General features: G+C 42.3%; 1 protein-coding gene across 7 annotated transcripts in view; it reads left to right on the top strand.

Annotated features, from left to right (window-relative positions):
* Nucleotides 1-27,183, top strand: part of MAST4 (microtubule associated serine/threonine kinase family member 4) — a 216,928-nt gene that overhangs the window by 47,283 nt on the left and 142,462 nt on the right. For all 7 annotated transcript variants that reach the window (XM_079330483.1, XM_079330482.1, XM_079330477.1 and 4 more), the window contains one exon: nt 26,519-26,550. In XM_079330483.1, coding sequence (XP_079186609.1) covers nt 26,519-26,550 — 32 coding nt within the window. The remainder of the gene's footprint in view (nt 1-26,518; nt 26,551-27,183) is intronic.

Below are 27,183 nucleotides of genomic sequence, written 5' to 3'. Positions count from 1 at the left end.
CTGCCTGGAAATCCTGTTTTTCGCTTCATTTGAGATATTGCAGAATTGATTGCAGTATTTACAAAAAGCTTTTGATACAAGTTGAAATATCTGTAGCAGTAGCTCTGAGAAAGCAGTCCTGGTTGTGAAAGAAAAGCCCTGGTTTTATATTTTATCTTAAATTCTGATTAGGATTACAAGTATTGTTAAACTAATTTTTTCTGTTTCTATATGTGTTAATTCATTAAATATTACTAATGTTGACTTTTACCATTTATTTCAGCATGTAGCAGCATTACTAATACTAAAATATTCTTTTGAGGTTCTGGGGGAAGGGCATTTTGGGATTTAAATAAGCAGACGTAAGTCACACACACAGAATGTATATGTATATGTATATGTATATGTATATGTATATGTATATGTATATGTATATGTATATGTATATGTATATGTATATGTATATGTATATACACATATATCAGCCTATTCTCTTACAAGCCACTTTCTGAGTGCATTACTGTTCACTAGAATCACTCCAAGTAATTTGTGCAATGTGTACAGCCTCAATGTGTAAAGGAAAAATGTCTACTGAAATGCAATTCTGTGGACACAAGTGTGCTAGGTTTGGCTCCTTCCTCTTACCTACTTTTCCTGCATTTTTTAACCGTGCCCCAGTGCCCTACTGTGTGTCTGGATATACCTTGTGAAAGGTAGGTGTGCAGTCAAAACCTCAATGTGGTAGCTACAGAGTAACCTTAGTATTTGCTCTTCTGTTTTGTTTGGGACAGGACGACCAGAAAGGGTCTTGATTGGTTTTCTAGAGTCCTAAGCCACTGTGCTTTAGTTTCTTTGTTGCTGGGAGAACATCCTGATGCCCTGGGAGCAAGTCAGCAGCTCAGCTCTGCTGGACGCCAGCCGAGCATCCAGAGGAGGCTTTTCCCACCGGCACATCAGCTCCACCTGTCCCCCTACAATGACTGCCAGCAGTTTCAGCGTGACCATCTGCTTAGAAAAGACTTCTCAGCGCGTAGGAAGAACATTGCTCTGGTGTAGTGTTTTGTTTTGATTAAAATGTGTCTGGAGACAGAAAAAAGGAGAAGAGGAAAGAGAAGGGAGGGGAGGAGAGGGAGGAGAAGAGAGAAGGCAAATAAGAAGCACTTCTTCAGTGCCAGTGGGAAAGAAGAAAAAACCTGCAAGTTCATAGTTCTCTGTCATCTGCAGGTCACACACCTAATCTCCTCCCTCACTGTCTAGGCAAGAGACTGATGAAAATTCGGAATAGTAGTCTTCTGAGTCCTGTGCTTTGGTAACATTTCACTGAGTGGGCCATACCTAGACAGGGCAAGCCTATAAAATTACAGGCACTTGTACCCATCTGTGCTGATAGCTATGCCTTCTCTTCCTGTTCTCTGGTACGCATTTCTCTCAGTGAAGAATAGATGCCATGCTTTATGTCCTAGGTGTATCTGCTTTTTCTTCTCACCCACCCACCACCCTTGCTGTGTTCTTGAAATCAACAGCTGAAAGAACTGTACATCCCTAGTTTGGCTGAGGTAATTTGAGGTATTAATTTCTGTTTGTTTCCTCCTCCTTCCTGTATGCCTTCTCCCTTCTTTTGTGCATGGGTCACATGCAGGAGCTTGGATGATGTGCTTTGGGCTCATGGAATCATAGAATTGTCAAAGTTGGAAAAGGCCTCAAAGATCATCAAGTCCATTTGTGAGCCCAGTATCATATTAAACCATGTCCCCGAGTGCTGTATCTACATGTCTTTTGAACACTTCCAGGGTTGGTGATTCTACCACTTCCCTGGTAACCTTGTTTCACTGCCTGATCACCTTTCAGTGGTGAAATTGCTCCTAATACTCAATCTAAACTTTTTGTGACACAACTTTTGTCTAATACTTCTCTGGGTTTTGAGTCTGGGAGATGTCATGTTAACCTGTGGTCAGATCCCATTCAGGCTGACCCAGCTGATGAAATGTAGAATCTGGATTTGGCTTTGGCAACTAATCAGAAAGTTTTGGAGTATCTGGTGGTTATAGGACAAGGTGGCATAGTGTGCTGCTCTACATGGGACACGTCCTGGAAGTGAACATGAGAAGTGTGAGAAAGCAGTTTTCAACACCTTGTTTTAGGACTTTTGGGGCTCTACTGGGTTACTGCTGTATCAGCTGAGACTGCTCAAGAAAAGAAAGGAAGACAAATCTGTCTCTGTTCTTCAAAGACTTATCTGTGATCCAAGGATATGATTCAGGCAGTGTGAAATCCTCATTATTTGCAATTCTTATCTCTGTGAAAGTAAAGTAGGGAGGTACAGAGCTTCTGAGAGATAAACTCTGTCTTTCTTTTGTATTCCTGCTTACACTTGAAGAACTATTGTTTTGTGTCAGTCACCTGTAGACTGCTGGAATTCAGTAGGAGCATCATCAGAATCCATCTTTCCTCTTGTTTGACTTGATCACCCTTACCAGTAGCTGCTGTGACAACCTGACCAGCAAGTACTCTGCTTGAAGGAATCCATTTGTAAAGCAGCTGATGAAGAAGGCCCACAACTTTATCTTACGAAGTTGTAACTTGGCTGGAAAAGTTGAACTCCAGTCATTTCAAAAGACAACAGTAGTGCAGCCTATCTCTCAGACCTGCCAATGACTTAAACTGGACACTCTGCAGACACACCTGCTGCAAAGCCTTTGACAGGCTCCTCTACCACTTGGGCCTTTGGATCACTGATCATTCCTTCTTGGGCTATTTGGGTGTGAGGATGCTCTCCTGATGAAGACTAGGAATATGGTTGAGAGTTATGCAGGTGATTCCAGAGTAGAAAGCTGTAGAAAGACAAGTCTGGCAGAACTTCTCCAGCTGCTTGTTTTGTTGCGTTCACTTATTGCCTCAGGAAGAGCTGCCAGTTCTTCCTGGTGGTACCAGTGCACAGAAGTCTCATGGTCTTATGCTAAAACAAGAAATATTTTGCCTGCTTTTAGACCAAAGATGCCAAATTGCCATCAACAAATCTGACATGCTTTTCTTTAAGCTTGTTAATTCAACTCTTCCTAGTTTAAAAAAAGCCATACTACGTACACTACGTCCACTACACACATACACCCTCCCTCACAAAAACCAAAGAAAAATCCAAACCAAACAAACTTGTTACTTTGAAGATGTTGTTTTGTATCTTGGCACTGTAAAGACTGGTGGGATGCCTTTTATTCCTTTTGCCTTCCTGTGCAGCAGCTGTTTGCCCAGGTGGCAGGATGTAATGGAAGTTCTGTCTGCACAGCTTGCAAGGACTGTTGCCTGTATCAGGGATGCTATTTGAGCTTGGGGCAAGACCATCACAAACTTGTAAAGGAATACTGGTTTTGTGCCTGCATTCTGCTGGGCTTCGCTCTGGCATTTAATTCTGCATGTCCTGAGTTTCCTGCATCTGCCTCTTAACCTCATGGTTATGGGAGAGTGATTATATTTGGGAGACTTGGAAGCAAGGCAGTGTGTGTCATTAAGCAGCTGTGCTGAGTCAGAGGACATTGAGGTACAAATTGCCCAGAAAATCTTTCATCTGTGGTCAGCTGACTGCAATGATTCACTTGTGTCTCCTTGTCCTGGACCCTGATGAAGTGCATTTCTGGGTCAGTGATTTGGGTGACCCAAAGGAGCAAGGGACATACTGTATTGACTTGGTGAGACTAATGTTTCCTGAGTGGAGAGGATCATGGCCTGTCCTGTCAAAAGAGAATAGAGTTGTTAGGATACAATACTGTGACCTTGGCCAGTATGAGCTCGTGTTTGATCTGATGCAAATCAAGGAAAGCTAAACTTCAAACAATTATACAATCATAGAGTGGTTTGGATTGGAAAGGACCTTAAGATCACTAGTTCCAATCATACGATAGTCAAGCACGTCTTCTGCCAGACCAGAGCTCCATTGAGCTTGGCCTTGAATGTATCCAGGGATGGGGCATCTACAAGTTTTCAACCTGTTCCAGTGCTTCACCAACCTCACAGGATAAACTTTTTTTCCAATATCCAATCTAAACCTGCTCTCTTTCAGTTTGAAGCCATTACCCTTCATCCTCTCACTACATGCCCTTGTAAAAGGCCATCTCCATTTTTCTTAGACTCCCTTCAGGTACTGGGTGACTGCAATTAGGTCACCCTGAAATATTCTGTTCTCAAGGCTAAACAATTCCAATTCTCTCAGCCTTTTTATCATAGGAGATATGCTCATCCTTCTCATAATTTTGATGGCTTCCTCTGGACTCACTTCAGCAGATCCGTATCTTTACTGTGCTGAGGACCTCAGAACAGAGTACAGTATTCCAGGTGGGGTCTCAACAGAGCAGAGCAGAGGGGCAGAATCCCCCTGACCCTGCTGCCCACACTGCTCTGGATGCACCCAGCACACGTTTGGCTCTCTGGGCTGGCAGTGCCTGTGGCTGGGTCATGTCCAGCCTCTCACCCACCAAGTCCTTCTGGGTAGGGCTGCTCTCAATGTTTTTATCCTTGAGCTTCATATTGGGAGTTGCCCCAGCTCTAGTGCAGGACCTTGAATTCGGTGTTTTTAAAACTCATGAGATTCCCATGTTCCCACTTCTCCAGCTCTCCCAGGTCTGTCTTAATGGCTTCCTGTGTGTCAACTGCACCATTCAGCTTGGGGTCATCTGCAATTTGCTGGGGGTTCTCTTGATTCCTTTGTCTGTTGTCATTAAGGATGGTATTAAATAGTCCTTAAGGACCCCTGAGGGACATTGCTAGTCACTGTCCACTGGGACTCTGAGCCATTGATCACTGCCTCTGCATGCGACTGTCCCAACCAATTCTTTTTCCACATAACAGTCCACCCACTGCACCCAAATCCATCTGTCTCCATTTTAGAGAGATGGATATTGTAGGATATGGTGTTGAAGGCCTTAGAGAAGTGCACATAAATGATATCTGTAACCCTGTCCTTGTCCACTGATGTATTCACACCATTAAAAAAACGTGGAGTATAGAAAATGCTGAGACACTGGGGGATGTGACTTGTCTGCTTGACCTGCAAACCAGGGTTGGTTCTCAGATATGCATGTAAACAATATAGATGTAATCTCAAATAGCTTTTGCTGTGTTGCATTGCATTAATTTATTTACATTAGTTGGTAGTTCATTGATACAGAAGCTTAATATAGAGAGCTGTTGGTTAATTTGTTTTCTGCAGCTTCTTAGTGGGTAACAAATGTGGACACACAGGTAGACAGTGTTAAAGTGCTCTAGTAGTAATGATTTGGAAGACAAAATAAAACATGCATTTATAAAGCTGTGAAACTTAACAGCTGAATAAAAACCAATTTGGTATGGGAACATGGAATTGAGAAAGAGTTAAAAGGGAAAAGTATTCAAACAATTTTCAAACTTTTTTGTGTTTCAGTGCATAAATAAAGCTGTATTCAGATTAGGCTGCAGGTGTAAATTAGAAACATCTGTCTAACAATTATGAAGGTTATTCAGAATTTTGTTATCTTGGAAAAAAACGTTGTAGAAGAATGAGTTAAATAAACTCCAGACGGATTATGAAGAGAGAAGACATTTCAGCGCAGATCATTTGTTTGCTTTAACACATATTCTGATGTGAGTACCCTATATCAATTAATTACAGAGCAAAGTAGTCTTCCCTCAGCTCATACTGAACAATTTCTGCAGACTTTTTTTTTCCTAATCTGTCACTTGCTTATAAAATAATTTCTGAATTTAAACAATAGTTTATTGTACTTTTTGAGCTGATAAAATTTTTGTACAACTGTTTTCTCTGTCTGTCTTAGTAGCTCATGATTTGTAATTGTAAAGAAATAGTTTGCTGTTGAGAACCATGTGTCTATCTGTTAAACCTAGATTGAAGGTCTAAAATACTTGAGAGGTCTCATTAAAAACAATGATTTATATATGGCTGTTTAATAAATGGATAGATGGATTACCTGCTATTTTATGTCTTTCTGGGCTCCACCTTAAGTATGTCTTAAACCTACACTCCTAAAATTCTACTGCTTTTTACCATAAAATCAATACAAATCAGAAAGTCTTATTGTAAGAATAGGATATTAGTGTAATGCATTTTGCTCAGATAAAAAGAAGTCATCTAGTAGGCAGGGGAGTGAAGAGAATGAAGCACTCCCTAGCACTTCTCTGTGGCAGCCACAAGGTTGATTTGATGGCCAATTGATTGCTAGAAAGTTATGTTTACCAAAGGTTAGAGAATCTGGCTGATGTATAAAGAGAAACAGAAGATGTGTTACAGTCAAATACTACGCTTGGATCCTCCCTGGCAAGTTAAGATTGTCTTCCTTACAAAATTATTCTCTTGACCAAATCAGTCTGTCTGTAGTGTAATATTCATTTCACTAGATAGTTTTTGTAACATTCTACACCAAACTGGGGAAAAAAAATCCACAGTACTCCATTTTCTCCTTACTAAAACTTAAGTTCTATACAAGGCAATACCAAGTTATAATTAGATATTTTCAGCTGTTACTTCAGATGTGTGATCTCCATTTCAGTGTTGCTTGCATGCTTCCCAGTTGGGTAAAAATAGAAGTAGCTGTGGCAGAAATAGTATTATAAATAGCCTAGCTAGAATATGTGCTAGTATGTATGCAAAAAAAAATTACAGAAATGCAAAATCAGTCTTAAAATATGCTTAAATTGGTCAGCATGCAACCTTTTTAGGTGTGGAATACACAGTATGGAAACAAAAAAAGGTTGTGGAGTAGAACCAAATTGTGAGCTAGATTTTGAAATGTCTGCCTAGAACTAGTGCGGGGGAAGCGTTGGGTCACACCAGTGTTGGGAAATATTTCAACAATACTGAAATAACATTTATGTCTTCAAAAAGATTTTTTTATTACACAGAATCATGTAGCTTAGAAAAGAATTTTTAAGGTTGTTAGAACAAATCTTTGAGTTATCACCATGTGCTGACCAGCTAGTGCTATATCTAGCAATTTGTTGAACACCTCCGGGGGAGGTCATTCCACTGCCTGCCTCCCTGGGCAGCCTATCCCAGTGCTTAGCAGCCCATTTCTTTCTGATGTCCAACTTGAGCATCTTCTGGTACAGCTTGAGGCCATTTCTTCTCCTCCTGTCTCTTGCTTCCTGGGAGAAGAAGCTGATCCCCACTTGGCTACACCCACCTGTCAGGTAGTTGTGGATAGCAATAAAGTCATCCCTGAGCTTCCATTTCTCCAGGACAAACAATCCCAGCTCCCTCAGCTTCTCCTCATAGGACCCACTCTCTAGACCCTCCACCAGCTTTGTTGCTGTTTGCTGTGGATACACTCCAGTACCTCAATGCATTCTTGAATTGGGGGGCTCAGAGCAGCACAGGATTCGAGATGCAGCCTCAGCAGTGCCCAGGACAGGGGGACAATCCCTGCCCTGCTCCTGCTGCCCACACTATTGCTGATCCAGCCAGGATGCCATTGGCCTTCTTGGCCCCTGGGCACACCCTGGCTCATGTTCAGCTGCTGCCACCAGCACCCCCAGGTCCTTTCCAGCCTCTCTGTCCCAGCCTGTGGCACTGCCTGGGGTTGTTGTGACCCAAAGCCAGGACCCAGCACTGGCCTTGTGAATCTCACACCACTGGCCTCAGCCATGATCCAGCCTGCCCAGATCCCTCTGCAGAGCCTTCCTGCCCTTCAGCAGTTCAGTACTCCCATGTAGCTTAGTCTTACTCATGAACTGACCAAGGGTACACTTGGTTCCGTCATCCAGATCGTCGGTAAAGATTTAAATAGCATTGAGGCCAATACTGAGCCTTTGGGAGTCTCACTGGTGACTCTCTGCCAATTGGTTGTGGCACCATAATCCCTGAAATTGTTGTCAATTGGTGTGCAGTAGGCCAGTCTCTCACACACAGAGCTGAGGTATTTGTTTCTTTTGCATTTGTGCTCAGATTGCTGTATGGTAAATCTTCAAAGCTAACTCTTATTCTTGAAACTTTACACTCTATATCCTCTTTGGCAAACAGAGGCATATTGGCTACAAGTTACCTAGTTCTTGTATTAATTAGTACTCTGTGTTCTATTGGTTGAATGATTCTCTTGCTTTTTATGCTGTTTGCTCTTCTTTTGAGTCAGTGGGTTTCTTGATGCATGAGTCAAAGGTCGCAGTCTCCCCTGCCAAATTGCCTTTTACCTCATTGTCTCAATGTGCAGCTGCAGATTGAGCTCGAGTTCGTGGGAGCCTGAGGCCAAGAAGCTGTGAACTGGCACTGATCCCTTGCACTGCAAAGTGCATGAGGCTCTGTGGCATCAGCCAGGTAACAACAGAGAGCAGCAGGAGCTGATAACTCAGCAGAAAGTCCCCAGACTTGCACAGGGTATAAAAGCCCAGGTGGTCCTTTGTTCAGGGTCCTTCCTTTGAGGCCGTGAGTCCTGTTTCAGGTGTAAACCAAGACCTGTTCCACAACCCTTTCCTCATTTTCTGTAACTCTTTGAGTGAAGCATTATTTCCGACCCCAGCTGGTTTTTAACCCAGTGTCAAGTGCGCTTGTCCAAGGTGTGGGCTGACGGCTTTTCCACCAGAATGCTTTGGGAGACAGTAGGCTCCAAAGGGTTTGCTGAAGGGAGACTACATCCACAGGCTTTCTGTCTCCCCTGTGGTGGGTTACCTGATCATAAGACGAGATCAGGTTGGTCATGCAGGAGTTGTCTTTCCTAAATATATGCTGGCTGAGCCTGATCCCTTGGATGTTCTGTATGTGCCATGTGATCGCGTTTAAGGTCATCTGATAAGCTTCCTGGGCACTGAGGTGCATCACTGTGCATGTACTTATTTTACCTACTTATTGTAGGTAAGCACAGGAAACATGGTTTAAATAAGTGGACAGTGACTGAATGGCAGAGCTCAGAGGGTCAGGATCAGGGCAGTAGAATCACTGGCCTGGATGAAGGGATCCAAGGTACCCTCAGCAGGTTTGCTGATGACACAAATTGGGGGAGTGGCTGATGCACCTGAAGGCTCTGCTGCCTTTCAGCTGGGCCTTGGTAGGCTGGAGAGCTGCACAGAGAGAACCCAAATGAGACTCAACAAGGGCAAGGGCAGGGTCCTGCAGCTGGGGAGGAATAACCCCAAGTGCCAGCACAGGCAGGGGCTGCCCCACTAAAGAGCAGCTCTGCAGAGAAGGACCTGGGAGTCTTGGTGGATCTCAAGGTGACAATGAGCCAGCAGTGAGTCCTTGTGGCCAGGAGGCCCAGTGGGATCCTGGGCTGCATTGGGAAGAGTGTGGCCAGAAGCCAAGGGAGCTGATCCTCCCCTCTGCTGGGCCCTGGTGAGGCCACACCTGGAGTGCTGTGTCCAGTTCTGGGCTCCTCAGCACCAGAGAGACATGGAGCTCCTGGAGAGGGTCCAGTGGAGGGTCATAAAGATGATGAGGGCTCTGGAGCATCTCTCTTACAAGGAGAGACTGAGAGAGCTGGGCCTGTTTAGTCTAGAGAAGAGAAGACTGAGAGGGGATCTAATTAATGCACATAAATATTTCAGAGGTGAGTGCCAAGAGGATGGTACCAGACTGTTTTCAGTGATGCCCAGTGACACGACAAGCAAGGAGCAATGGCACAAACAATTTCACCCTAACATAAGGCAGGACTTCTTTATGTTGAGGATAGCAGAACAGTGGAACAGGCCGCCCAGGAGGGTCTTGGAATCTCACTCTCTGAAGACATTAAAAACTCAGCCAGACATGTTGCTGTGTGTAACCTGCTCTAGGTGACCCTGCCTTGACAGGAAGATTGGACCAGATGATCTCCAGAAGTCATCCAAACCCAACTATTCTGTGATTTTGTCTTCTTCACTAATGAAATTAGTATGGAAGATACACTGATGCTTTCCCTGACTCAAGTATCTTTGTGGTGTGACTGCAGAAAAGGTGAAATCTGATATATTAGCCTGCAATTTAATTATATAAAACAGTATATGAACTGGGAATAATTTTTATATTATTCCTTCTTATTTTAGCACTGGCTTGTCTCCTTCTGGTTTAAAACCATCTAGGAAGTGTTGAGAAAAAGCTATTATTCACTTTCTTTTGCTTTTGTTTCTTGTTGAATAGATACAAATCTGAAGGTACATCATCTGTTCTTCTTTTATCTTTTCATTTTGTCAAAATGTCCAAAAGACTAGTCACACAGGAAATCCATGCCTTTGGAAAGTTCTTCCCATTAGTTAGCAGGTATTTCATGACATTTCAGACAAATGTATTAGACAGAGATACAAATTCGAGTAACCTTCACTGGTCCTGTTAGACCTTATTAGGCTGCTGTAAATAGGATTATCAGTCAAAGGTAAAAGGAAATTTAAGAAGTGTAATGTTTGCAAAACTTAATACAGTTGCTGATGTAATTTACTGTAGTTTCACATGAAACAATCATTTTGCCATATTGGACAAGGAGGGGAATGAAACTGTCTATGAAATGGCAATAAACCAAAAAGACTATCAGGGTCCTAATCTCATTTGATCTAGAGTGTTAGTAGTCCAAATAAAAACTATAAAATATACCTGACTTTATTGCTAACATATACGGAGGGACGAGGTGATGATATAAATTGTGGAAAAGGATTTATCACAGTTGCATGTTTGTTTTTTTTATGTTAGAAGGATTGTCTGTCCTCTATGTTTTTTAGCTGAAATCTAGTCTAGTGTGAAACAGTGGTTTATGTCAAGAGTTCAGAAATTCTTACACACAGTGGTACAGCACTAGTCTAGTAATTTGTATTGTTTTAGCAAAGACTATTCCAGCAAAATTGTCAGTATTAGGAAGCTAGGGTTGTACTTCAAGGTAGTTGCTGCTAGTCATTCAGCTTCCCGTCTGCATCAGAGATTTTAGGCCTCAGATTGATACAGTAGATGTGTATGTTGTTTCACACATTTTGATGCTTTCAGATAAAAATACAAACAGCAGACTGGTAAGGTTCATGTTATGTTTCCTTTCTGATAGGAAAAGGAATATTTAAAAAAAGCATTTAAATTCCCAAATTAAATATTTTCCTGTCTTCCTGTGGTGGATACTCAAAATTGAGATTGCAACTAATTAGGGAGCCTGGATAACATCAGGAGGGAGAGCAGTGTAATATCAATATGGGTAATGGGATTTTTGTTGTATTATCTTTGGAGAGGTTGAAATAAATTTTTCTCACTTAGGAGTGTGTATTGACTAGTAGTTGAATGTTTGAGATGCAGTTCATGCTGGTGGTGTCCTCTTGCCTACCATGTGGGAAGAGAAATAGTGACAGTAGCCTTCTGCAGTTCAGCAGCAAATAAGTAATGCAAACAGGCAGGACAAAGCAGGACGTGTAGAAAAGGCCATCAACAACTATGGTTAGATTAATCTGTTGTAGGGGATCCTCACATTTTTCAGGGCATTTAAAACTCTATTAGAAACCAAGCTTCACCTGAAATTGAACAAGCTGGGAAATCATGTGATAGGAGAAATGTGTGACTAGAGTTTTGAAGTGAAAAAATTAAGTGTGCATATTGATTAAACTGTTTTCAGAAACGGGATTAATATTTACCTAGTTGGTCTCCAGACAGTGTAACCCTTGCTTGAGGACTTCCTTTCATATCAGTGGAGTATATTTCTCCAGTAAGTTGTGTGGGATCAACTGAACTGATCTAGTGTGAATTTATAAAAACTGATTAAGATGTCAACATTAAACAAAATCTCTAATTTTGAGAATTTTAATTGCTTAAGGGGCAGAAGATCTGTTCTCATAAATAGAGGAGATATAAATTATCCTTTTTCTTGAAAGTGAAAATGTAGTTGTTATTGCTGTTCATGTGAAATTTCTGGGTGAAAAAGTGAGTTATTTGTGTCCTTTGTTTCTGGTTTTTGCCAAGTATTTCCCTTATGTGTGAAGAGCAGCTGCAGAGCTCAGCTCTGCAGGTCTGAGAATGGGCATTGTGGGCACAGCAGTGCTCTGACCTAACTCCCTGACTCAATTGCACTGTGCTTAAAACTCAGTTCAGTGAACTTTTCCCCTTCTGGCTTAGTCTCCTCCAGCTGATGGTTGTGAATATGTTAAGGTACAGCAAGCCATGTATTTGGCTGGGGCTAATCAGTCCTGGAAGAAAGAACAAGTGTATTGACTTTTTTAACTCCTTCTGTCCTGTGCAAAATGACAAATGAAAATGACTGTTGCAATCAAAGCCTGAGTGTAGGCAAGACTCTTATTGCTGAAGGCAAGCTTAATAATTTTAACTTTGAGTTACTGATTTCAACAAAAGTCATCAGCAGCTTCTGAATTAACACAAAATATGATTTGCATCTGGAAAACAAGGCATGTAGATTCTTGTGGGCGTAATGGTCTTTAGCAATTATGTTGTCAAGAAGTGTTGATGCTGGCAAATGTGTGCAATGGCCACTGTGTGTGGGGGCGGGTTTTCTTTTGTTTTTTAATAGGCCAAATCCTTTGTAAGTATGGCCATATAAAAGCACTGTTTTCTGTTTGATGAAAGAACCTACAGATTCAAACAGAACTTAGAGAAATCACTAGCTTTAGTTAAACCATGGACTTAGGGTTTTCCACTTCTGGTTAACTGTATAATTGTTTATATTTGTTTAGGTGAACACTTTTACTCGTAGCTGGCATTTATGTCTTGTGTGACTGATTTTTCTTTTTCATCTCTTTTTTCCTTAATATATGATAACACTTTAAAACTTAATGATAGGAATATTCATTTGAACTTGGCAGCTGGAATCTGTTGAGTGTTGGTGTTGCAAACACTTTGCAGTCCATGCATTTTCTCCATTAGTCATGTGGTGATGCCCTTTGCCAAAGGGTGAAATTAGCTGTAGGACAGCAGGTCAGAATGACGCATAGATTTTCTAACACTGAGTTAGATGACATGATTTGTATACTTGGAGGTGGAGAGTGTATTCGTTCAAAGTTTTCATACTCTTTTCTTTTTTCTTTTTTTTTTTTTTGAGCTAAGAATAAACATAGTGGACAACAATCTCTATATATTTTTCTATGTTTTAATGTGAATTATTTGAAATAAGAAAAGATAATACCACTAGAAAATGAATGCAGAGATTTACAGAGTTAATGTTGGCAAGTGAAATTGCTCTCTTTTCAGAAAAGCTTGTGCTTCTCATTGAAGGGGTTTTTTCACTTTTTACTAACTGCAGTGGCTGCTCTCAAATAATTGTCATAAGGCAGTAGTGTTGATGTGGTCTGCCACTGCTTCTTTTCATGGAGAACATGAGATCCAGCAGAGATAATGCTTTAGGCATAGTTTGAATAATTCTTAAATGCATTCCTAGTTCCCATTTGGGCAGTAGGTTACTGATAGTTTTATAGGGGATTTGGTATGTCTGTGAAGCATTTTGTGTTATGGACTCCATTGTGGTAAACTAGGCATGGCTCTTCTGTGTTGATGAATTTTATTCCCATAAATGGTATGTTTGTAGCACTTTTGATTTACTTGTTTGTTTACTAACTTTTCTCAAAACTACTTTGAGTGGCTGACTCTCATTCTACTTTCTCTGAGAACACCTTTGTAGTTCTTTGTCTTCTGTAAAAACAACACACATACAAAATTATGTAATTGTTTTTCTTTGTTTTCTGTTAATTTGTTTCAAAATATAGTTGGGAAAGTTACTGTATCATATCCTTAAATGATGTGTAACAAGGTACACAAAGTTCTTTTGCTTCCTGAATGTTATTACCAATCTCACAGTTGAAGAGTCTTCAGATATAGTGTATTTAATAGGAAAATCCTTAATGTTGACTCAGGGAATCCTTCTGAAATGTTTCATCTTCCATAGGGATCAGTGTGATACGAAACTTTCTAGAATACTACGCAAAGCAAAATACATTTAACTGCTGTTAACTGTTTATTTAGTAGAGTCTAGTCTATTATAAATCTTAATGTTGTATCTGGTTCATCTGTAGAAAAATAGATTGAATTGCTCTTGTACATGATAAAATAATTGCTTTCTTTTTTATTATAGGATTTTTATATATAGCCAGTTTGGCATTCTTTTTGATTCAGTAAATTTGCATTTAAATTGACAATGCCTAGCACCTGAATATTCCTTTTACATCACATCTCACAACACAGAAGTAACACAAAGATATGTTTCTCCTTTGAAGGATACAGTCAGCAGTGCCTGTAACAAAAGCAGGGAAAGTTAGCTAAGGAGATAAAAATTAATTGCATGGATCACTCAATATTGAATTAGATAAAGTGTGTTTTCTTCTGGCCAAGTTGTATCTTAGGTGCTTTTTCACTTCTACAGTGTATTCCCATTGCAATCTGTAGTGGTATTGCTAATTTGTGACTTGTAGTTGGGGATGTGAAGGGACTGAGTTATCATACCCAATAGCATCTTTAAATTTTGAAATACATAATTAAAATTTGCAGAATTAAGAATTTGAAAGCATTGTGTTTTGTCTCTGAGAGTGTTCTGCTGTCACAGGGCAATTGTGAATAAAATCTTCCTTGACTAGGGGTACCTACCTTCCAGAGCTTGCCAGTGTAGAAGTGGCAATTTTTGTTCATGGAAATGCTTGTGAAGAGATAATCTGTGATTTAATTGGAGAGAGTGAACAATAAGCAAGCAAAACCCCTGGTAAACTGGTTGCTGTGTCTGGAAGAATAGAAAGAATCTGTAGGCCTTCAGCTGAAAGGCAGAACATCAGACTTTACTGTGAGGGATTGATAATGCCTGGTTCCTTGGCAGCAAGTGTGGAAAAGGAGAGATAGTGATCTTGTCTTACATTACCAGTGAAGAAGGTATTGGTACAGTTTTCCTGAGAAAAGTAAATATAGAATTGCAGCTCGGACAAGACTAGAACTCAGACTGCTGAGGTGTTGTTGCAAACACAAACTCACTTGGGTTGTCTGAAAGGAAGAACAGTTTCATAGTTACACCTGTTTTGAGAGAAATCAGATCCAAGTGAAAACACCTTGACTGACAAAGACCTGAATGTATTTTCAGCATCTTTTTAATATTTGTTAATCCTGTGTTCAACTGCAATTTTTAGGATCCATAGACACTTCTAAAATTCCACTGTGATTTTAATAGAATACCATTTCTGAGGCAAAGGCTTAGTATTCCTGGAACCAGGAAACTCTGTAAGTTGTCATAGAAACAAAAGACAGCTTTGCCAGAGAAACAAACCTAGGGCAGAAGATGCACGTGTGGTGTGAGGCACTAGCACTTGTCATTTGTTGTGGTTGATCTGTCTCCACACAGACGTCGCTGCTCTGTGATTCAAAGAACCAAATGCTGGCAAAGTTGGAAGCAATAAAATAGGAAGCATAACCTGTCACTGCCTTGCTTAGAAGGCATTTAGAATGGATTAGTGCAATGACTGTATATATTAATCTTAAAAAGAGGTCAAGATTAGCTGTAAAAAGCTCTTGCACAGTATAATACCTTTCTCTGATAGATGGAAACAATCCTTTACCACATCCAAATCGAAGATCTTCTGTCATCCCTCATCTTATCTTCAGCAAAAACATAGTAATTACTTAAGAAGTCCTTCAAATTCGTTCCTCAAAGCAGTAAATCTTGCTGTCATTGATGATGATGATAAGAAGGTGATTATGTGCCATTGTTGATTTTTTCCTTCCTGTTATTATTAATGCAGTGATAATGTTACAATTTTAAACTACTAAGATCTGACATAGGCTACCAGAAAGCTGTCAGATGTTTGCAGTTCATGATGGATAGGTAGAGCAACAGTGTTTAAAAAAACCCAAAACTTCTTGTATTAATCTTATTGTACTTAACACCTGACAAGCTGAAGTATGCATAACTAAAATTTGTTTTGAAAAGGTGCACTTTTCCAGACTACTTTTATGAGCAACTCTAAACTCTGAAAGATTTCTTGAGTATTTGAAGATTGCAGAAGATGAAGCAGATTTACTGTGATTGTAAGATGAACCTTGTATTAACAATATTGGTTGTGTCTTTGGTAGTTCATGAATGATGCAACTTTTTATTGATTAAAACTGAACCAGTAACAAGCAATAAGTTAATGACGTTTTTTTCTTCCTTGCATATAGGGGACAAAATTCCATATAAATTGCTGATAACCTTTACAAGGAATGTGGAGAAGTTAGAGTTTTCTAACTCACCTAATTTGTTCAAATCTGTTTACACAGTTTTGTTTTCTAAACATAATTTCTAGGTAGTAGGGTGAGGGCTTTGACCCAGAATAACGTTGACTGTGCTTTATTTGTTCAGTGTGATCTGTTTATAAGGCTGAATATCTGCACTGTGGTGAAGATGCTGAACTTGTGCATACCGACGTGTCTTAGAGGTGTGTAGGACCAGAGGAAGAATCATAATTACTGAAATAATAATAATAATAAAAAAAAGTGTTCTTCTCAAAACATGGTATTGATAGTAAAGTGCACGCAGTAGAGAGTTTGAACTGATTAATGACAGCTGCAATTACATTCAGTATATCTGGTTCTTAATGCTATGTCACAGCAATTTGGCTTGCATGGAACTCTTAAACTTGAGGCAAGGTTTATCGTATTTTGTGGCAGTAGTTTTTGAGATTCACAGGGCCTCAAGGGCAAGAGTCCTCTGGTCCCTTATATCTGCTTGTGTTACTGCAGTGGAATAAAATAGCCCTAAAACCAGCACAACTTAACTGGCAGAGGACGATTCCATGTAGGACAAGGGCAAAAGAGCACAGTGGGATCCTCCAGGGCAGAGCTGGTGGCTGAGAACCATGCAGAGTCATAGTGAAGGCATCTTTTTCTCTATTTAATGCCCCAGGTGCTTGCCTGCTAAGCATGTGATCCGAAGGTCCTGACCCTGCTAAGTTTTACCTTCAGCAGTCTGCATGCATTGGATGCTGAGCAGTGGAACTAGGGCACACAGGTCTTCTGGATCTTCTAGTGAGACTTTCAGAAAGGAAGCACTGAGCTATCAGAAAACTGAAGTTGATGCAGGTCATTTGGAGTTCTGAGCTGGGCCGTTGCAAACCTGAAGAACTGAGTGACTTTTGGTTTGGTATCATTTTTCCTTGTTTTAAGTGGCTGTGACAAAAAGAGTTGAAAGAGGCAGGGTAAAAGTGTTGTCTTTGTTTTTTTTACTATAAATAGTGTTTTTTATAAGAAGGAAATAAATGATTTCTCTAATCTAAGCTATAAGATAGATCTAAGCCCCATGTATAGCTCTAATCTAAGCTATAAGATAAATCTAAGCCCCATGTATAACATGTTTATGCTTTTTCTACCTGTTTTGTGTAGAGCTAGTTGTGGAGTTCTGTACTATTGCAAAGCTAGCATCTTGTTGGTGAGTCTTCTCAGGAGGGAGAAAGTCTGTAGTGACACAGCCAGTAATCTAGAGTAATCACAGCCTTTAGGCTGTGGGAAAGTCTTTGGGGTGGGTGAGTCCTAAGTAATACCCAAAAAATCATGTAGGAGCCGTAATAATTTAGTCTGATCTGAGAGAGAAAAACATGCTTCTGTTTACTACATTTTGGGTTACTTTTTTTTTCTTGGAGGTACTCCAGCTGGAGAGGCATGAGGGAAGTCACCATGGTTGTAATAGATAGGAAAATAGAAGATAAAATACATAGGGAAAATGAGGATAGAAATATTATCCAGGAAGGATATTTGTTGTATTTCAGTACTTCTTTTTTTAAAATATATGTATTAAAATTCAGCCTTAGAAATGCAATGTTTTGTAAATTTTCCTGTATGAATGTACTTAAGGTTTTTATTTATTTTCTCCGTTATATGGGGTGGTCTTGGCAGTTTTTAACATCTTTATCAATGAGCTGTTATCCTTTTGGAACTTCATTTGATAGTCAAAAGTAGTACTTCAGCATGGCATGCATGAAAATGTGCCAAGAGACTAATGTGACTTCAAGTGTCTGCAGAAGCCAGTGTCTCTCATTTGCGCTGCTGCTATATGATAATCTACGATCAAAATACTCTGATTGAGTAAAACAAACAAAAAACCACCAGATTCATAGGAAACAAATTTAAAGTACATGTTGCAGCTCAAACCCATGTGTGATTCTTGCTCATACTGTTTGGCAGCTTTCCCACAAGCATTGTCTATTACAATATGACAGTGCCTGCCATTACAAGTAGAGTTACATTTAGAAATAGAACACAATGACATTGTAAATATTAAAGAAAAAAACACAAAGGGAAGTACGTGGGTTCTAACTTGCAGTAACATTCTGTTCATGATGAATGTGACATTTTAAATTGAGGGGAATTACTCAGTTTCATAATGCAATATTGTATGCAGGTGTAACTGTTGTTTTGTACGTAAGCATGTTAGGCTAAAAGATGTTGTTTTAAAATGCAAATTCTGAACAGTTGCTGGAACTTCCTAGGAAGTACCGGAATTTGTTACCATGGCCCCTAATTCTGCTCTCCTATGCCTTTGCATTACGATGTCTAATTGCATTGTTTCACACTATTTTTTCCTTCCTCATTCAGTGAACAGGATGGGCGGTGCTCAGGAATTGAACTGCTACTTGATATTTTAGTCCTTATCATTCAGTTAGCAGCCCGGGCTTTATTTACTGCACACCATTTAAAACTCTGTAAAGAATACATAATTATTCATTCCCTTATGGCCTTTTATCTAAGGTGCCTGGCTGAACTATTTTTGTACATTTGATTGTATTCTCATACGTCTTTGCTGGTCAATACCTCTAACTTCTTTTGCTCTGTGAAATAAATGCACGTGCACATACACAGAATGCATATATATAGTTTGTTTACTTTTGAAAGAGAATTTTTCAGTTACTCTCTTTGATAACTTCTAGAATGGAGTGTCTGTTACATACTTTAAAACAACTTTTTGTGAGGTCATTGTAAGTAAACAAAAAATAATGCAATTAAATTACTAAATGCATCCAACCACATAAGCTGAACAATTTGTATATGCAACCTTATCTCCTGTCCCAGTTTGAAGGACAGGTATTTGCCAAGAAAGGCAGGAACTCCTCCCAAGATGGAGAATATAAGCCCTCTCCCTCCTGATTATTACAATTCTTGAATCAAGGACTCTCAGGCAGAGGTATTGGGATAGGAATAACAGCTCTTTACTAATGTATGCAACCAAACAAACAGAAACACCAGCAGCTGTGAAAATTATCAGCAAAGAGACCAATAACTCAGTTCCAGTCCCTTTTGAGCCGCAGACACTCTGCCTGTGTCTGGTCCAGTGGTGGAGGGCAGGCAGGGCCCATGCAGCACCAGAGGGATGGGCTGGAGTGGGGAAGGTGGCAGGGCAGTGTCCCAGAGCAGGGAGCCTGGCTCCAGCGTGGGGCTGGGCACGGGCTGGCAGCGAGCAGCCCCCGGACTGCCCCCAGACCCTGCCAGCGAGCAAAAGAGTGAGACAGCCCTGCCATCCCTTTGTCTTGAGCCACAAACACTGGGGCACAGCCTGGCACACTTCCTTAGCATAATAATGGGAAAAATTCTCGGGAAAGGAAAAAACGATAGGGGAACAAACTCCAACCCCCAACATTATCCGCCCCAAATTTTTCGCATGCCAACATGCTATGTCAGATTAAAACCTTTAAATTACATACATTTATACACGCAGTTACAGATACAGGCACAGTATCATAAATAGTTCACCTTAGAACAAAGTCTCCTTGGGATATGCATCAAGTCTCTCCATTCTTTTGCATCACCCACCAGGTGCAACCTGGTCCTTGAGTGAAAACCACCCCACAGATGGGATTGTCTTTGCTGGAAGCAGAGTTCACCCAGACAGTTTTCCCTAACATGCCTCTCAGGTGTACCATTGGAACCTTATCTCCATCTGCTGCTCCCAAGGGCTCAGATTGGGCAGGGCCTGCTTGGTTAGTGGAACCTCGGGTATTCACTAACCATGTGGCCTTTGGTAGATTGATCTCCCAGTTCTTGAAAGTCCCCTCACCCAGTGCCTTTAAGGTGGTTTTAAGCAGACCATTGCACCGTTCGACTTTCCCAGCCGCTGGTGCATGGTAGGGAATATGGTACACCCACTCGATGCCGTGTTCTTTAGCCCAGGTGTTTATAAGGCTATTTTTGAAATGAGTCCCATTGTCTGACTCAATTCTTTCAGGGGTACCATGTCTCCAGAGGACTTGTTTTTCCAGGCCCAGGATGGTGTTGCGGGCAGTGGCATGGGACACAGCGTAGGTCTCCAACTATCCGGTGGTGGCTTCCACCATGGTCAGCACGTAGCGCTTGCCTTGGCGGGTCTGAGGCAGTGTGATATAGTCAATCTGCCAGGCCTCTCCATACTTATATTTGGACCATCGCCCCCCATACCAGAGGGGCTTTACCCGCTTGGCCTGTTTGATGGCAGCGCACGTGTCACAGTCATGAATAACCTGAGAGATGCTGTCCATGGTTAGATCCACCCCTCGGTCTCGTGCCCACTTATAGGTGGTGTCTCTGCCCTGATGGCCTGAGGCATCGTGGGCCCATCGAGCCAGGAACAGTTCTCCCTTGTGTTCCCAATCTAAGTCTATCTTTGAGACCTCTATCCGTGCAGCCTGATCTACCTGCTCATTGTGCCTGTGTTCTTCATTAGCCCGACTCTTGGGAACATGGGCATCCACATGACGGACTTTCACGGGGAGCTTCTCTACCCGAGTGGCAATGTCTTTCCACTCATCAGCAGCCCAGATTGGTTTTCCTCTACGTTGCCAGTCAGCCTTTTTCCACCTTTCCAGCCAACCCCACAGAGCATTGGCTACCATCCACGAATCAGTGTAAAGGTAGAGCTTTGGCCATTTCTCTCTCTCAGCAATGTCTAAGGCCAGCTGAACAGCTTTGAGTTCAGCAAGTTGACTCGATCCACCTTCTCCTTCGGTAGCTTGTGCAACCTGTCGTGTGGGGCTCCATACGGCAGCTTTCCACTTCCGGTTCATCCCCACAATGCGGCAGGAACCGTCGGTGAAAAGGGCGTAGCGTGTTTCATCTGCTGGCAGCTGGTTGTACGGTGGAGCTTCTTCAGCCCGGGTCACTTGCTTCTGCTCCTCTTCATCAGCGAGACCAAAATCTTCACCTTCTGACCAGTTTGTAATTATCTCCAAAATCCCAGGGCAATTTGGGTTGCCAATACGGGTGCGCTGCGTGATGAGGGCAATCCACTTGCTCCATGTGGCGTCAGTGGCATGATGAGTAGAGGGAACCGTTCCTTTAAACATCCACCCCAGCACTGGCAGTCGGGGTGCCAGGAGAAGCTGTGCTTCTGTGCCAATCACCTCTGAGGCAGCTTGAACTCCTTCATAGGCAGCCAGGATTTCCTTCTCTGTGGGAGTGTAGTTGGCTTCAGACCCTTTGTAGCTTCTGCTCCAGAACCCCAGGGGTCGGCCTCGGGTCTCACCAGGCACCTTCTGCCAAAGGCTCCAGGACAGACCATGGTTCCCAGCTGCAGAGTAGAGCACATTCTTTACCTCTGGTCCTGTCCTGACTGGGCCAAGGGCCACTGCATGAGTGATTTCCTGTTTGATCTGGGCAAAGGCTTGCTGTTGTTTGGGGCCCCAGTGTAGTCATTCTTCTTGTGGGTGACCAGGTAGAGAGGGCTCACAATCTGACTGTACTCAGGGACGTGCATTCTCCAAAAGCCTATGGGCACTTAGGAAAGCTTGTGTTTCCTTCTTGCTTGTTGGTGGAGACATTGCAGTGATCTTATTGACGACCTCAGTGGGGATCTGGCGCCGTCCATCCTGCCACTTCACTCCCAGGAACTGGATGTCTCGGGCAGGTCCTTTGACTTTGCTCTTTTTAATGGCAAAACTGGCTCCCAGCAATAACTGGCTGATCTTCTCTCCTTTCTCAAATACCTCCATTGCTGTGTTCCCCTACACAATGATGTAATCGATGTACTGCAAATGTTCTGGAGCCTCACCCCTTTCCAGTGCAGCCTGGATCAGTCTGTGACAGATGGTGGGAGTGTGCTTCCACCCCTGGGGCAGTCGGTTCCCAGGTGTACTGCACGCCTCTCCAGGTAAAAGCAAACTGAGGCCTGCACTTTGCTGCCAAAGGAATGGAGAAGAATGCATTTGCAATGTCAATGGTGGCATACCACCTTGCTGCCTTGGACTCCAGCTCGTACTGGAGTTCCAGCATGTCCGGCACGGCAGCACTCAGCGGTGGAGTCACTTCATTCAATGCCCGATAGTCCACAGTCAGTCTCCATTCTCCATCAGATTTCCCCACAGGCCAGATGGGACTGTTGAAGGGTGAGTGGCTCTTGCTGACCACCCCTTGGCTCTCTAGATCACGGATCATTTTGTGGATGGGGATCACAGCATCTCGATTTGTCCGGTACTGCCGGCAGTGCACTGTCATGGTGGCAATTGGCACCTGTTGCTCAGTCACTTTCAGGAGTCCTATTGCAGAGGGGTTTTCTGACAGTCCAGGCAAGGTGTTCAACTGCTTAATGCTCTCTGATGCTGCAGCAGCTATTCCAAAAGCCCACCTGAACCCCTTTGGGTCTTGTAGTAGCTGTTCCTGGGGAAGTCTATGCCTAGAATGCACGGTGCCCCTGGGCCAGTTACAATTGGATGTTTCTGCCACCCCTTCCCTGTCAAGCTAATCTCAGCTTCCAGCAAAGTGAATTCCTGTGATCCCCCTGTCACGCCAACAATGGAAACAGGTACCTTCCCCACATGTTCTGGTGGTATCAGGGTGCACTGTGAACCAGTATCAACTAACACTTTATGTTTCTGTGGCTTTGACGTGCCAGGCCATCGCACCCACACCATCCAATAAATCCTGTCATCCCATGCCTCTCCCTGGCTAGAGGCAGGGCCCCTCTAGCCCTGGTTATTATTTCTTTCCTGGGCATACATAGTGGAGGTTCCTTCCAGGGGATCTGACAGAACATCCTCCTTGCTGTAATACCCTGCACCTTGTGGGAGGTTGAGGCTACTTTCATTTTAGTGCTGCTCCCTCGGTTAGCATTTCCCTCCCTGAGCTGATGCACCCGTGCTGCCAGGACAGAAGTGGGTTTCCCATCCCATTTTTCCATGTCCTCCCCATGGTCTCGCAGGAAAAACCACAGGTCAGCTCGTGGGGTGTACCCTCTCTCCCTAGCTGGGGGGCGTTGGGCTCTAACTTGGAAGCCTGTGACTTGTACTGGTGCTGCATTGAACTTCCCCATCTCTTCCCTCACCTCACCTCACCTCACCTCACCTCACCTCACCTCACCTCACCTCACCTCACCTCACCTCACCTCACCTCACCTCACCTCACCTCACCTCACCTCACCTCACCTCACCTCACCTCTCAACCCTCTCATTTTCTTCTTCTCCTCTTGGAGGTCCTTGACCACAGCAGAGACATGAGCCTGAATTGGGCTATTCACCATACTCTCAAAATTGCTAAGTTAGCAACAGAACCCCCTGTCTCTCAGTGGTTATCAACATTAATCATTGCAATGAAGGTGGTGTATTGAGATGGCCCCAAGGCTGCCAAATTCCACAGCATCTGTCCTGTGCACTTGACCTTGTCAGGGTCATTGTCATGCTGTCCATCCCTCCCAAAGAGTACCTCTAATACTGCCACTTCTCTCAGCTGCTGGATCCTTTCCTCAAGGGTCTGCCAGCGCATCCTACGGTGGTGCTCCTGCATTCTCTCTCTGTGTAAAAACTTCTCCCTTACGAATATCTGGTCCACACCTGAATCCTGGGCCAAGGATCCCAAATTCCTGGCCTCAGTTCCATCCAGTTGTACACCTGTTCCCGTAAGGTCCCAGACCCGGAGTAACCAAGTTGTAAAAGGCTCACGGCCCCGCCGAGCAATGTCTTTACGCAGGTTACGGAGACTGTCGTATGAGAGGGACTCGGTGACAATCTCAACCTCTGGCTCCCTTGCTGGTTGTGAGGACCCTCCTTGCTGATCCCCATTATCTAAGTGCCTCGTTTTAATCTTAGATTTCCTAGTTTCCACAGGAGCAACTGCTGCTGGCTGTGGCTGCCCCTGTGATCCAGCTGAAACCTGGACAGATACAACATCTACAGGTTCCACTGCAGCACCATCTGACTCTCCCTCTTTAGGGCAGGGGGAGGGTTTCTCACCAGCTGGAGAAAAGTGCTCCTTCAACATCTGTCTGTGCTCCTTCAACATCTGGCTTATCTCCTTCACTGGAGCCCCCACCCATTTGGCAGTTCATTTCTGCAGTGGGCTGTGGGGTAGGATCAGGCTCTGGGGCAGCATCCCTAGTCCCTGGGGCAAGATCCTGTTCTGGGGCAGCATCCCTAGTCCCTGGGGCAGGGGCAGGCTCTGGGGCAGCACCTCTATTTCCTGGGGCAGGTATCACGGTTGTTATCCAAGCCAATATTCACTTGTCTCGGAATGCTAAATTGAATAGGCATACCAGCAACACCATCCATTATATGATATCATTAGCATTTGAAGCAGATCTGAAATCCTTGAAAACTGGTGGGGTGGACTAAAAAAACTGTGTGATGGTTTGGGAGAAGATTTCCCTTGCATTCATTGCCTCACAGTAAATACCATTATTGAAATAATCCCAGAAACGTGCAGTTAGAGTACGATAGCTCTGGATCCATGCGGCCACTTTCCAGAGAAAATTTAAAAACTACAGATTCCTGACATAATCAATTCACCAAATGAATCGGATAATAGCTACAGTAACTTTGGTGAGGGGACCCATGTTGCAAATGGGAGAGATATATATGTGGATATATATGGAGCCCAAGCCAGATTAAGCTGGACAGCATGTTGCCACCTAGCATAAAACCTCAGTAACTCAAGAGCTTTGACTCTTTTTTTTTTTTTTTTACCTTCCACTCAATGCCCTCAGACCTCACCGTCTGGGCCACAAAATAAGTCCGGTTTTGAAGGACAGGTATTTGCCAAGAAAGGCAGGAACTCCTCCTAAGATGGAGAATATAAGCCCTCTCCTCCCCCGATTATTATAATTCTTGAATCAAGGACTCTCAGGCAGAGATACTGGGGTAGGAATAACAGCTCTTTACTAATGTATGCAACCAAACAAACAGAAACACCAGCAGCTGTGAAAATTATCAGCAAAGAGACCAATAACTCAGTTCCAGTCCCTTTTGAGCCGCAGACACTCTGCCTGTGTCTGGTCCAGTGGTGGAGGGCAGGCAGGGCCCATGCAGCACCAGAGGGATGGGCTGGAGTGGGGAAGGTGGCAGGGCAGTGTCCCAGAGCAGGGAGCCTGGCTCCAGCGTGGGGCTGGGCACGGGCTGGCAGCGAGCAGCCCCCGGACTGCCCCCAGACCCTGCCAGCGAGCAAAAGAGTGAGACAGCCCTGCCATCCCTTTGTCTTGAGCCACAAACACTGGGGCACAGCCTGGCACACTTCCTTAGCATAATAATGGGAAAAATTCTCCAGAAAGGAAAAAAAGGTAGGGGAACAAACTCCAACCCCAAACATCTTCCGACAGGGATGATACTCTTCAAATCTATCTTATCTGTGTATCCTCTAGTTGACTGTCTCCTCAGACAAGTTGTTTCATTTCAATGCTGTTGATTCTCCCTGCTGGACATGATTGCAAAGAGAGTGCTTAACTAATGTAGAATTCAGTTTCATGTGAGAAATAAAAAGAAATTAGGGTAGTTGAACCTTGGAATTGATTGTCTGGAGAGGTTGTGCGTGTACATCTTTTCAAAATATTCAAAATTGTGTTCCAAACGCAACGGGATGTAGTTTTTGAGTAATGTGTTTCCACTCCCTTTGCTGTGCCTTGGTTGGACCAGAAGATCTCCCAAGATACGTTTCAACCTCAGCTATTCTATGATTTATATAATCTACAGTAATATATACTTGTGGTATATGTATTTTGCTTGTTCGTGATAGGCAAAACTTTATGGATCTTGTGGCTTTCTTCTACACTAAAATAACAGTAAAAAACAGTAAAAAACCAGTTTGTTTTGCAGTTAGCCTAGCAGGCTGTCTTGTCAGTCTCATGAAAAGTTGTTTAACTGTTAAAATATAGTCTGACTATTTTACTGTTCTGAGCAAAAGCTTAGAAAACATTTAAAAAAGTTTAACAGTGGTGTTTCTGTTGTTGTGCTAGTACTTGCAGAAGATTGTAATAAATTTTAATTATTTTTTTGTGGGCCAAACTGTTATGCTCTTAATCTTTTTTGGGGTTAAGACTATAGTGTAGAAAACTTGGGGGCAATGGCTGCCTGTTCAGCTTGCGATCCTGTTACTAACAACTTTTGCAAATTATGAGTATTGGAAAGAACATTATTTATATTTGTCAGTGACTCTTGCAAATTTTGAGTGTTGCCAGTGCATCATAGCTGTCTGTAAGGCTTTTCCATAAGATCTGTCTATTGCTTGAAATATTTTAATATTGATATTATAAAAAGGTATAGACTTTTCCAAATGCTAATATTAATACTTCAGATAAGAAAGGAAGGTGGTATGTGTAACATTTTATACTGTCCCAATATATTACTTTTGTCTCTCTGATGCTGATGGAATGAAAGGATTTCAATACTTGTCTCGAAAAGACCACATCCAATTAAATATTGCTAATACACTGTAACTATTTTTCTGTTGCAGAAAGAGTTGAGCCTTCCAAGAAGAGGAAGTTTGTGAGTATATGAAGTTTTTCTCTATTGAGCTTGGATTCTAATATGTATTTTTGACAATTTTAGAATAGGCAAGATTTCAGGGCAGTTAGAATGGAGCTTAAATGTGGCAGTTGATCTGCCTTAGAATATATACAAAGATTTGAAAATTGTAATTTAAAACCTGTGACTTGTGCAGTTCACCATTTTTGTACTCATTTTTTAGAGAAGCTATTGTGAGGGATTTCCAAAGGGATGAAAAGTTACTAAATCCAGGTTTTTGTTTCGTATTAAAGATTTTTCTTGTTAAAACTCAAGGAAGAAACATGCTTTCTTTGTGAATGATATAAAAGAAACTTGTCATGTTTATGGAACTCTGTGAACAGTTCTGTGGATGAGAAGGTACGAAAAAAGAATACATATGTTCTACTAAATGTACAGGATTGTTAAGCTACTGTTTTGATTATGGAAATAAAGACTATATAATCTTGTATAAATTGTTACTTATAATATTACGTACTCAGATAATGAGTTCAGTTGTGTGACGTGTAGATTTCTATAACTTGACTTTGACTCTCAGTGGTTTTGAGTTGTTTGGTTTTAAAGCTTGTGTTTTTTACTTGAATCTGTCTAATTTCTTATTCTTTATTAGTAAGT

This window comes from Erithacus rubecula (assembly GCF_903797595.1).
Source record: "Erithacus rubecula genome assembly, chromosome: Z".
In the NCBI taxonomy this organism is placed as follows: Eukaryota; Metazoa; Chordata; class Aves; order Passeriformes; family Muscicapidae; genus Erithacus; species Erithacus rubecula.
Note: the sequence above shows the minus strand (reverse complement) of the source record. Positions and strands in the feature narration are given on the sequence as shown.